We start from the raw sequence: 13,919 nt of genomic DNA on the forward strand, positions 1-13,919 counted from the left end.
TTCAAATTGTTTGTGATTGAATATACAAAATGTATCTGCATTTTTGTGATTATTACAGTGGATAATTCTGCCTGAAAATCAGTCAGGTGTTTCCTGCAAACAACAGTGCATGATATATTGTCAACATACCAGATAAAATAAAAAACTGAATATTATTAGGTGCATGTAATGAGTTGGAAATGAGAAACTAATGAAAACTCACCTAAATGTAGCAGATTTAATCTTTAACATTCCTGTAAAGTCTCAATATAAAACAGTATATTATTTGTGCATTTTGTACAAATATATCTGCATGTGGCTTCTACAAACTCCTTCAACAGAAATGCTGTTTTAACTGGAGATTCATAATTATTCATTAAACAAATTTCTCTGAAATGATACCATAACATTGAACACATTTTAAGCTATCCTCCCCACATGTCTTCCTTATAGTTGTGAATGCCACTAGCCTTCAGTGAACTCCCACTTAATCTCACAGAACTTTGTGAATTGTGCCATTGCCTAACTACATAATTATGTAGTAGAATCTCTCTTCCAACAGGAAGACAAGACAACTCAATGCTTAACACTTTCTTCATGCATTTCTACTTAATGTTTTTTTTTATTTTCCCTGGCACTGATCATTTCAGATGTTTTTATTTCTTTAATTTACTGAGGTTTTGTATTTTAAAGGACTTGATATTCATTTTCTTCTCTACTATGAAGTCGCATCTTAACGTAAACATTGAACTACTACTTTTGTAAGTGAGAAATTTCCTTACACAGGTTATGTATCAACTATGGCTTCTGGAAGTGCATTGATTAAAGATGACATGATAGTTATTGTGCATTGGGTAATGGGTTACTTTATACATTCAGGACCTTCAATTTCCATCTTTTCAAACATATCTTCTCATTTTGAGGGGGTGAATAGAAGGATGAATCCAATGACTTGTTTCCTCCTCCTGGTTTTGATTTGGGAACTTCTCTTCCAATTAAGGATAATCTTCAAACTTTGTTGCATTATCAAAAGTTAATGTCACAGGTACATACAATTCTTTCTCCTGTGTATTGTGACTCTTCTCATTCCATACTTCATAATGTTAAACCTAATGAGTATTTCATTTTTCCACCTCTCTTGACATTAGCATTCACATTGATTCCTTTCTTGACCATTTACATCCCTTCTATCTCATACCTTATCATCCTCATCTGTCTGGTTTTATCTTATTTTTATCTTTCATTCTAAATTATAAACTTACACTATAAACTTGTTTCCTTCATCTCTGAATGTCATTAAGTTGAGATGAGGCAAACATGAACTTACTAACTTATCCTCCTACTGCACTTGAGATTTGTTCAGTTGAGGTATGATGCACATACCAAATAATTATTTATGTCTTGAAAACTGTACCTTCCTCCCACAGCAGTTAGTCTGGTAAAGTCTGGTAAAGTTGAGATGAACACATGAGCTTGTGTGCCTCTTTCTTCCTTTATTATTGAATGGAAAAGTATACCCTGGATGAGATATGGTTTTCCACAGGTGTACTTCTGTAGAGCCCCTGCCATGAGATATCCTATTCCATGGGCTTCCATTGAGCACTTTTTGAAACAAATTTCATTTAGGTAAAACTTTTCACCAGCCTGTACTCTACTTGAGCATGGGATTGTAGCAAAATTGTGTGAAAAGGTGTGATATTGTCTCAGAAGCTAACCTTTTCCTTGCCTGAAAATTTATATCTGATAGATATTCACCTCTTACCCACATTCCCACTAATCTTCCCCACATCCAGTGCACCATTATATTTTTACCTCATCAGATAATGATGTTCTCAAGTTCAAATGCATACAGGGAGCTGTTGCACATAACAATTTGTCACACTCCATGTGGTGGAAGTGACACGATTCATTTAGTTTCTTAAAAAGCTATTGCATGAAAAATAATAATAGAAAATTTTTGTTTATTTAAAATATCAAGACATAGATTTTAAAAAATTGAAAAAAATTGCAGTTCAATATAATGACATGTTTGAAACATTTGCATCATGATGAATATATATAAACACATACATAGATATAAATATGCACCATGTGTTTTTTTCAGTTCCTCTTGAGACATCTGTCTTCATCAGAGAACACCTTAACTGTTGGTACAGTTCAAAAATGTATTATTTAGCCAAAACAGTTGCAGACATGCCATTTCAGGTCAGTGTGATGATATAGTTCTAATAGCTCAGTTTATTTCAGGTTCAAAATTTGTAGTTAAAGATTGTATGTGTAATTTTGTGTGATTAATACATTGTAGGTATGTATAAAATCCTCTTTTTGTTATTGAATATAAATTTTTATGGATTTTCTTCTTTAAAAGCTAAAGCTGATTATTAAGTATAATGCTAACATAACAGTTTCATGCTTTTTTGCTATGTATCACTGCAAACAAAAAACCAAAAAAAACAACTAATGATACAACTTTTGCTATAGAATGGAAACCATATCTTCCACTGAGATAAAATTAGTGGAAGAAATCTTCAATTTTTCAAAATTAATTGCAATTTTATCTTCAAAACCTCTCCTGCAGACATACAATGCAAAAAGTGAGTTTTAATATCCATGGTGGGCAAAGCATAGATAGTTCATTGTGTATCTTACTGTTTCACAAATTTCTAACAAACAAAATCTTCTAGTTAATTTTTCCGACTTTGCCTTCCCTAACTAAAATTGAGACAATTATTCATACTCAGGACTTTTTTATAATATACCTCATCTCATGTGACTAGTTGGTACTTTAGGCTTAATAAAAACTAAATTAAAGTGGTTTTCTTTATTTTTGAGTAGCTTAAGTAATCTAGATGTAGCTTTGTATGTGTTTTATTTAAGACTTTCTCTTTAGACAATCCTCATTAAGTATTTGTTTTAGGATATTTAGGTTTTGAATATCATTTCTTGAGTAAAATTAAAATAGTTTTTTTAATTGTCATTTTGTGTTTGAGAATTCCTTTGTTCCTGTATTTGTATTTTGATACCTGTGTGAATGATAAAATTATGAAAAGTTTTTGGTTTCCAATTTGAATATTTTTTCTGTCAGGTGTGTTTATTGGTGTATTATCAGAGAGTGTACTAGTACTCTCTATGTAGGGATGGTCTAAATGCCTGTATTAAAACAATACAAAAGTAATCTGTATTTTCCTCTTTACAGGTAATCCATTAGCAGCTGCTTAACATAATCTCTCTATCTCTGGTGTACATGCTCCTTTTCTTGTTGTTTTTTTTTTTCATCATCTTTCTTCAACAGGCCTAGTTTCAGCAGTAATAATGATTTTATTATCATTTAATAGAGCCAAACAATCATTACAGTTTTTCACTACCTATTTTATTATTATTTTATGTAAAATTTATAAAACTTTAATAGAGTGTACTCTATAACCTAGTAACACATATACACCATCTTATTAAAAACAAATTAGATCTTGGGGGGGAAAAAATGTCACTAAATAAAAAGTTATGTTGGGCTGGCTACTGAACTTAAAAACAAAAAAATCCTAACAAGTAAGGTTTAAAAGTGGACATATCAGTTTATCAAGCTAATAATCATATAGTAGACTAAGCCATCTTGAATTTATATGGAGAATAAAATCCCTACATTACTCACTGATAAAAGAAACAGTACCAGGACTTGCAGTTAAAATGTTACAGTATTATAAAATACATATAAAAGTAGTATTCTAAAGTTAACTATTGAAAAAAAAAAAAAAAAAAAGCTACAATTTTGTTTAAACACCAGTCCTTCACTAGACAAAGTAGGGAAGCCAGTAATCTAGGGAAATTATTCTCCATATAGAGTTAAGATGTTTTATTCTGCTATGTGATATTTAGTTGTATCAAGTGGTATGCCTACTTCAATTCTTATATTATTTGATTCCTTTTTTTTCAAGTTCCTAGCTTTTCTATTGGGTAATAAATTACAATAAAATATAAGCTGCATGAACTGACTTTATATCATATTATGTTTTTTTTTTTATCTTAATACTTTCCTCTTGCAGTGTTGCATTATTTTTGATCTATTTATTAAAATAGTGGATATTGAGATTTATTAATTGGATCTGTACATACAGGATGTTTCTTGTAATAATACTTCTTAATTCTTGAACTTTCTAAATTTTTTTTACACCACCTAACATGTAGATCATACTTGACTTTTGTATCTGTAACATCTGTTTAGATTAGTAGTTTTGAAAGTAAAATACTAAATTACTGTTTTCTGTAAATACAGTTTTGAGGCTATAGGGTACAATTGTCATTTAATTGTAACTCCCAATAGGTGTAATGTTTAAAAATATTGAACAATGAAGATGTTAATCCAAAAATAATTATCTGTTATACTTGCCAAGTCAAAATGATCTTGGAAGCAAAGGATTGGGTGTGAAAGGATATAGTCTTACATGTGTATTTAATCAGTAATAATTTATATATGTAAAAATGACTTGTTTGGGTTGAGAATTGTTTTTTTTACATATATATTTTTCACTACAGTGGGTTTTCTCAACATCATGATAATAATTTAATTTTTGTAGATGAACAAAATTTGAAACCGATGTATGTGTATATTACATAACTGAAAAATAATGTGGGAGTTTATAATTTATTAAGATTTTATAGAGTTTTATAAATTAATTCACTTCAATGCATTCTTGCAATGGAAATTAATTTTTTCAAAGGGGAAAAGCTTTTGGTACACTTTAAATAAAAACTTAACCATTTATGAATATAAAAAAACTAGAAGAAAAATTTTTTGTGCTTGATTGAAGACTTAAAAATTAATTACTTCACATTAAATTAAAATAGAAAGTATGTATGCAGCTTTATATATTTTACCTCAATTGTCACATTTTATTCAATATTTTCTAATGAACTGCTGAGAGAAATATATTTTCTCTTCCCTCATATCTCTGAGTAGAATAAATGTTGGGGCAATTGTTTAAATTGCTCACAGTGATTTTACTTGTTCACATCAAATTCATGTATAAAATAGGGTAAATTTCATTATACACACTGTTTTCTTAGTTGTTGATAATTTATTAAAACAATGGAACTACTGATTCCATAATTGAGCACATTTGTTGGAGATAGTCATGACTATGCTGTATTGCCTATACTACAATATTTTCATTATAACAAACTTCTGGAAAATATGGTTAAATCAGTTTTAGACCACATATTTTGACAAACTATCCAGAGCTATTTTCCTCTACACAAGTTTTCAAAACTTCATTTAAGTTGACCAAAAATACAAAAGTCAATCAAAGCTGAACCTGCAGACCTGACAGATATGTGGTTGAATAGGTGTGCTGTAATTCCAATTTTTGTTATTTTTCTCATAAAAGCATTCTTTAATTTTGATGTGTGGTGAAAGCTTGTTGACTTTTGGTTTGAGAGCCTGTGGTATATCATTATTCTTGTTTATTATATTGTTAATGGTACTAAGAGATGTATCAAGTTTTTAATACAGGTGAATTTTGTGGATCAAGAGATTCTCTTTTATAACAATATGCTGTGTGTTATTGTTACATGGAGAACTGTGAAAACTTTCTCATTATTCTAAATGTTGTGTCCTTTGGCTGCACATAATTTATCAATTCTGATATACAAACATCCTCTCTCAAAAAGTGCTGCAAAATAATTTTTTTGGATGATGACAACTGCATTGATGAATATTCAGGAGCTCACTGTAAAGTAAATATACAAGACCTTCCTATTTTGTCCCTTATGAAGAAAGGTCTATTATTATGAAAGCATTTCAGTTACAGTGTTCTGTACTTTTGTCTGTATAGGTCCTAAACATGTTGCTGAGACAAAAAGTAGCACAGCTATGAATTAATGTATACAAAGTGCCATTTTTCATTCTGCATGTATGCTGTTCAAAGGTGCTATGTTAAACTGTGTCAGTTATAAAAGACTGTTTAGTGGAGGTAGTATTATTAATTCATTTATTTTGTGTTTGTAATTCAATGATGTTGAGGCTATCATACATTATGTTTGCAATCCATTGATGTTGAGGTTGTCATGATTTCTAGAAGGCCTAAGTGATAGACATATAAATAGCTACAACTGGATGATTGAAAACAGAAAAAAAATGTCTAAGAGAAATGTGGTCAGAGAAAAGTTATAAAATGTAAAATTAACCATTGTGGGAGTGAATGGCCTCAGGGTTGATATGTTAGAGTGAGATTAATAACTTTAAAGAGATAAGTATAATAATTGGTCTTGTCAAAGGGTGTTATAAACTAATTTAACATGCCTGTGTGACATTTGACAGAAGGCAAATGATTATTGGAAGTTTTTGCAATAAAAACAGAGAAGAAAAGTTTTGTTTGTCAACTGACTTCTAAAGCAATTGAATTGGCCTAAATGGACTTTTGTCAAGAAGAAGAGAACTACATAATGTTTAAGATACAAATAAAATCTCCACAGTACAAAGAATCTTTGGACTTATGTTTAACTTGTTTTGAATATATATAAATTTAAAATCAAGAAGAGTGCATGCTGTTCATTTATTGTAGAATTTATCAACAGCAAGTCACAGACACCTACTGTATTTGAATCCTTTATCTATTACACTTGTATATTTAGATTACTATGTATACTACTGAAAGGTAGTTTTCTACAAATCAGTGTGGAGTAAGTCTCATTCAAAATGATGTGAAAGTATGAACTTAGGGGAACATCATATTTCAGGTCTGTGGTTTAGTTAGGAATCCAGGTTTCACATCAGTATGTTGGACTTTTGGGCAATCCAATGTGAGTGTGTGTGTATGTGTGTATATATATCAGGAATTCCTGGTGATGTTGCAACCTCAATGTATTTTGGTAACCATTTGGTAACAATTTGACTGTAGTGTTGAAAATGAATAAGCTGGACAGAACTCCTCAAAACCTTTGTTATGCAGCAGTTTGTTGTCTTTCTTAGTCCATTTGCATTATGTTATTCCATGAGCTTGCCATGTGCCTGGTATTATGAAAATTTTAGCAGATTATTTTCCTAAGTATGTCAGCTTCTACTAATGGATTTGGATCTCTTAGTTGTCCTGTGCTGGAGTAATGAATCATCATTTGCCACTTTACTGGTCTTCAGTTTTGGATCCAACTTCAACAGTGGATGTCTCAAGTCATTCTTTTGATAAACTTTTATTTCGCTATATCTACCCTAGTCTTCATTTTCTGCCTTGGATATTTGTAAAGATACACTTAGTAAGTTAAGAGTTACAGTATGTGTGGCTTCACCTTTCCATGACGTATCAAATTGATCTATTTGATATGTAAAATGTTAATTAAAGTTACTGCTTTTGATGATAACAACTATTATCTGTCAAATTTTGCATTATCTTGTAGCATATTTTTTTGATAGAATATATCTGAAAATACCTCAAAATTGTGTAAGTAAAACAAAAACTTATCTGAATTGTGTTGTTACTAGATTATTAATAACTGTTTATTTTCCTCGTTTGCAGAATATGAAAAATCATACTTGTAATATCATGTGTTACTTTTTGAGTTTAATGTATTCTTTTCTTGTTACTTTATTTGCAAATTAATAGGATCATTAAACCTTATACAATGAATTTCCAATGCCCTACTAGATGAAAGGTGACTTTCATTGTAAGAATTAAAAACACTTCTTTTCATCTTGCAGTTTTCATATTTTATTTAAATAAAGTCAAAAACTTCTTAGAATAATTTAACAGTTTGTTTGTTTTTCAGAAAATCTTAATTCTTTTCTTTGATTTCATTATGGTTAATATTAAAGAATACAATGAAATTAAAAGTTGAAGAAGCTGATATAAAATCAATAATATCAGTTTTTTCTTCTGCATTTACTGCACAAAGTTTGAAGCTATTTATCTTCACAGGTGTGGCTTTTTTTTTTTTTTCTCAAATTTGTTTTCTTTTGAGCTTGTCATTATATTACTTTGTACCATTGGATTAGTAATCCTCCCATCAAAAACAATAACTCACAACAGCTGTTTCCTACAGAGTTAACCTAAACAATATGTGATCTAGCATTATATTTCACACCAGCATTTAAAATAGTTCAATTTTGATATTTTATTTTAATGAAGTTTATAACAAAAAGTTATAATTTTAGTTGCTTTTAAAATACATGTGTTACAATAAACAGACATACATTAAAAAAGGATTTCTAGTACTCACTGCACACTCAAGTTATTTGTAATCAAATGTTCCAAAACTGTTATAAGTTATTTAACTTTTTTAAGTTAGTTACAAGTAGGTTATGAAAATTATTTTACTTTTTAGAGTACCAAATCTTATAAACCAAGCAATTCTTATGAGAGGAAAAATTAAGAGTGGGAAAATTTAATACAAATTTGTAAGATTTACAAGGGGAGAATCTGCTCTTTCTGTAGGTTATAACTATATCCATCAACTGTGCAAAGCTCATTAGTAAATAATCTTGAGAGTAAGAGAGAGAAGGGATGGGTTTCTTTTGTGAGTTTCACAAATTTATTAATATCTCAACAAACTAAATGTAGATGGCACAAAATCTTGATCCTTTCTTGAAATGCTTTTATTTTTGTGTGTATGATTCTAATTGGTTGGAAACTTACAACCTTATTTACAAGTTAGAAAGTTTTTAAGAGAAGACATTGAAGCTTGTACACATCACCTGATACAAAGAAATGATGTTTGATATTTTAAAGTATTTTTTTCAGAAATTAATAAGTTAAAACTACCAAAATAGTTACAGGAATACTAAGACATAGGTGGTTGTGAATAACTAAAGTTTAAAGATTGAAGGCTGAATTGTTTCAGTGTAGGAAGTGTGTGTGTGGGGATGATTTTTAAGATTTGTTATATATTAAAAAAATTAAATAAAAGGTACAGCACAAGAAAGAAAACAAAACTTGTATATATCAGTATAGTTTAACATGAAATAATACTATACTTTGTGTAGTTTTGAAAGAAAATTATAAAATCAAAACAAACTATTCATGTTATGTATCCCAATCATATTAAGACGGAGAGACTGCTTTGAGCAAATGAATTCATTTCACATTTTGCAAGTTTTCTTTTAATAATAATTTATAAGCATAATATGCTGCCATATTTAAGTTTTTTTCTTCCAATGAAAAACTTGATATTAGTGTATTTACATACTTCTCTTACAAATGTGTTTAATAAATACATCAGACTTTAATTTTTCTAACATTTCTTACATGCAGATAGTCTTCTCCCTGCTCTACAGTAGTATTGTGTATTGGATGACCAGTCAACCTGCTGAATCATCGAGGTTTCTGATATTTCTTGCTATATCAGTCCTTGCGTCGTTAGTGTCACAAGCATATGGACTAATATTGGGTGCTGCATGTGGTGCTCAGGTGTGTATTAATTTACAACACATAAGATCTCAATAAATTTGTGTAGAAAAAAAATGTATATAATCCATATCAGTATAATAGCACTGTCTGTTCCATATTCATGTAACTACTTTGCAGGGTGTAGATGGATCTTCACCAGAATTGGTATGAATGTTCATTAGGTCCATGCAGGAGTGCATATTGTTGTGTTATAATTTATCTTGGATGAATCTCCAATTTAATACATTATGTATTATAATTCCAAAATAGCCTGAAATTGAGTTAAATTTTAATTTAGAAGTTATTTAAATGTAGAGATATATTAAATTAATGATGTTTGCCAACAAGATTAATACACACAATTTTATTTCTTAATACAAATATATTTTAATATACAAAGAACAATACAATTTGTAAGAATTATCACAAATAATAAATTATATACAAAGTTTTACAAACTTACAAACAATATTGAGTCTTCTGTCTGATCCAGAACTTCCTGGGTAACTTATTGAGGGTTTACAAGAAGTGAATTAATTCTGAAATGATACAGGTATGATTTACTTAATGGGAAGCTAACCAGCTCTTCACATGCGACTTTTTCCAGTTGAAGTTGTACAATGTTTTTTAGAAATAATAACATCCAAAGTTAATCCACCAACATTAATCAGCATGTGATCTATGAACTTTCCAGTTCAAATACTTGTAGTTTCCCAATTATAGATTATGAGGTTTATAGTATGTCAAATGTAACAAATCAACAATACATACTGTCTCTTGGCATGTCAGTTTATAAATGTTAGGAAAGATTTTTGAAACTTCAGTTGGCAATAATACTGGCCATCATTATTATTTACATACACATACAGTACATTGTTGAGTTTTACACTTGAGAATCTTTTAAAACTTCAGTAAATAGGCAGGGATTTTGCATTTCTAAATATATAGTTAATTGAAACAAATATCTGTATTAGCATAAATAAATACTAGTAAATTTTTCACAATACAAATGGTCACTTTTGTGTTTTTTACCACTACTTTGCTATCCTTATATGGAATCTTCACCAAATTTGGTACAGAAGTTCATTGGATCCATGGGGAGATAGAAACAAAATTTGTTTTTATGGACAATTTTTTACAATTACATATAAGGGAAGAAACTCTTCATGACCTAAGATAATCTTTCATTAATTATGAATTTACAAGGGGACAGGTACTCCAGCTAGTGTGTGTATATACATATTAGGACAGAATATATTAAAGTTAATAAATACGTTACTATTCTCTGCAATTAAATGCAACTCTGTTAAAGAGGAGTACCTAAAGTTTCCTTGCCAAATGAGCAGTTTCTAATAAGTAATCTCCTAGTTTGAATACAGATAAAATGTGTCTAATTTTGCATTGAAGGCCTACGGAAGGAATATAACTGGCAAGTTCAAGAATAACCAATTAAAGTTCAAACCAGGGGTGACTGACCAGAAGTAGAATGCCATCAAGGGTGCCAAGATATTAACGGAAGAGATGCTAGGTTTATTATAAAATTTGGCATAATGTGAGTGAGTAAAAGTTTGTCATCAACAAACAACAGCAAATATTTCAACATAAGGCAGCTGGAGCTATCTACAAAGATAGTGCTAGCAAGAAGTAAGAAAAATAATGACTGTCACCATGGGCTGCTGCCAAAAGAAACAAAGACAATTTCTCAGCTTCATCACAGAAGAAAGTGCTATCACTATAATCAAACAGTGCATGGTCAGCTTAAGTTAGTAAATTGGTCAGAAGTGCCAGTGATGATCAGAGCATGTGACAAACTTACAGAAGTACCAACAAGCCACAACATATCAGTAGGTGAAGGCTTTGTCACAAACAAAGTGAATATCCTACAAGACACTGGGTATAGCAGTGCAACAGTGAGTACCAGTCTAGTATCTGATGATCAGATGTAGAGCAATGTACATTTGTGCAAACTGATTGATGGGACATTTAGGAAGCTTTTCATGGTAAAAATAAAAGTGGACATTCCATACTATATGGAAGATATTGAGATCATCTACAACCTAGTGATTGGCAATATACCAAGCAGTAAAAATTTGAAAGAACTGCACAGAAAGGAATCTGATGAAGCATCTGAAGTCACCACAAGATTGCAAGAGAAGCAAGCAAGGTATCAAATTCCTAGAGGTCTTGAAAGGTGACATCCTGAATGTAGACGTATGGGAACTGAAGGAAGCAGAGATTAATGATCCTTCACTACAGAAACTTAGACACAGTGCCTGGCAGAAAGTCCAGCACAAACAAAGTGGAAAGGGACTTGTGGAATAGAAGACCAGAAGAAAGTGATATACCACCTCTATCAAGATGGTTCTATGGAGGAAGTTAAACAGAATACTGTACTCAAGTGGTGATGTAACTCATGAGTCTACTGTGGGAGAACACCTAGGACTAAAGAAGGCAAGAGAGAGAACCACCAGCAACTTCCATTGGCCAGTAGTCTTTGAAGATGTGATCAGATTCTGCAGGTCATGTGACATCTACCAAAGGAAATACATAGAGGGAAGATAGCCAAGGTGCCAACAGGTGAGCTATCCATTATAGAAGAGCTGTTCAGTAGAGTAGCTGTGAACATGATCAGACCGCTAGTATCTGACAAGGGCAAATTTTATGTGCTGTCCGTAGTTGAATATGCATTATATTACCTACAAACCATAGTATTGCTAAAGATACAGATAGAAAGAGTAGCAGAAGCCTTTCTGGAAGTGTTCTAGATAGTAGGTTTTCCAAAAGAAATCTTGAGTGACAGAGGGACCCAGTTTACTTCAGAACTGATGCAAGATGGGTGCAGACTTATCAGCACCTGACAGTTGTTTACCACTTTGTACCACTTCAGGTGTAGTGGGCTTTGTGTGTCAACGGAGTCTTAAAGAACATGCTGAAGATGTTTCAGGAGAGACCATGTGACTGGGACAAGTACCTGCAGGCAGTAATATTTGCTTACCAAGAATTCTTGCAAGCAAGTACAGGATTTTTCACCCTTTGAGTTTCCATGTGAAAGAATTGTACAAGGTCCAATGCAGATATTGAAAGTACTCTTGGCATGGGAAAAAGAAGGGTTGGAGGCAAGAAACACACATCAGTATGTGTTAGACCTTGGAAAAAGACTTAACTTGCTCAAGAATAATTGTATGCTGCCAAGGATTGAAATTTCAAGGTTGAACAGAATGTTGTGGTCCTACTGGTAGAAAAGTAGGTTTTTTCAAATAAAACATATATTCCAAAATATTGCTTTAAATAAACCTTAATGTCTTGTAAAGTAATTTATTATATGAACGTATGTAATACAATTTAATATCTGTGGTAATTGACAGTGTAACATAAGTGATCTCATCACCAATTGTATTGTAATAATATAGCAAAGAATAATAATTTGTCACCATACTCACCAATAGAAACCAATATAAAATTTGGGACCAATTCTATGTCACTTCTGGAAAAAAATCCAGACTTTGCTTTAAGTACAAAACTTGAGGTTTTTAACTTCACATTAAAAAGCTGTTTATAGTGCTTGCTGGAAAGAATATCATAAAACTAAAGAAAGAATAAAATTGTTTAGAATATTTCACCAAAAAACCAATTAAAGAAACAAGTGAAATTTCCAAGAATACTCCACATAACATTTCTCCATTATCTACTAATCAAGATCTACAGGAGATACAAAACCCCAAGAAGACAATTAGAATCACTTATCATCCAGTAGTCACTCATTTTATTCACAATAGTATCAATTGCCAAACAGTTACAGCATTAAATAAAAATATATCCCAGTTACACACAAAAGTTAAGACAAAAATAACATTTTAGCAGTAGAAAAAGCTTCTATACAAACAAAAATCTAATTATAGAAGAATCAGGCAAAGGAAAGGTTTTGTAGTCTAAACTAAAATATTTACCAAGGTAAGACAGATAAACATCTGTCAAAACGCATCCACCTATGCTATATTAAAGAGAAATCCTACTTAGATAATCAGTTAAGAAGCCAAAAATAAACATCAGAAAGAAAATTTTCTTTGCTAGAAAAGTTACTAAGTGAATACAATCCTCCACATAGTTCAGTTATATGATAGTTGGAGGATTGTATTCACTTAGTAACTTTTCTAGCAAAGAAAATTTTCTTTTGAAAATTGAATCTATTTCGTACCAAATGCCATTCAAACAGTACAAAATGAATACTGAATATTGTCATGAGTCATTTTAAATCACAAAAACATTATGACAGACCTAAAAACATAATGGGTATTTATGAAAATACTCCCAATGAACAATTTTTTCTCAAACAACACAATCGTAACCAAGATTTGTAAAGTAATTAAACTATCTTAACTAACAATCAGCAAACATAAAAACTAGGTACAACATCAAAGGAACTATTAGTTTGCTCTTGATTATCACAAAAAAAGTGCCAAAAAACAGTGCTGTGCCAGAGAAAATATAGTAGGATAAATGTCTCGCACTAAAAAATTCAGTCTGTCAAAGCATATATAATATATGTGGAGGTATGTATATAATAACAAC

General features: G+C 30.9%; 1 protein-coding gene across 3 annotated transcripts in view; it reads left to right on the top strand.

The window, feature by feature from the left end:
• LOC143225201 (ATP-binding cassette sub-family G member 4-like) overlaps positions 1-13,919 on the top strand; it is a 71,212-nt gene that overhangs the window by 52,657 nt on the left and 4,636 nt on the right. For 2 of the 3 annotated variants that reach the window (XM_076454201.1, XM_076454203.1), the window contains 2 exons: positions 2,084-2,184; positions 9,216-9,371. In XM_076454201.1, coding sequence (XP_076310316.1) covers positions 2,084-2,184; positions 9,216-9,371 — 257 coding nt within the window. Of the gene's footprint in view, positions 1-2,083; positions 2,185-9,215; positions 9,372-10,757; positions 13,445-13,919 lie in introns of those variants that run through there. The other variant, XM_076454202.1, reaches the window with a different exon arrangement.

Source organism: Tachypleus tridentatus, chromosome 9, assembly GCF_004210375.1.
Source record: "Tachypleus tridentatus isolate NWPU-2018 chromosome 9, ASM421037v1, whole genome shotgun sequence".
NCBI classification, from domain to species: domain Eukaryota; kingdom Metazoa; phylum Arthropoda; class Merostomata; order Xiphosura; family Limulidae; genus Tachypleus; species Tachypleus tridentatus.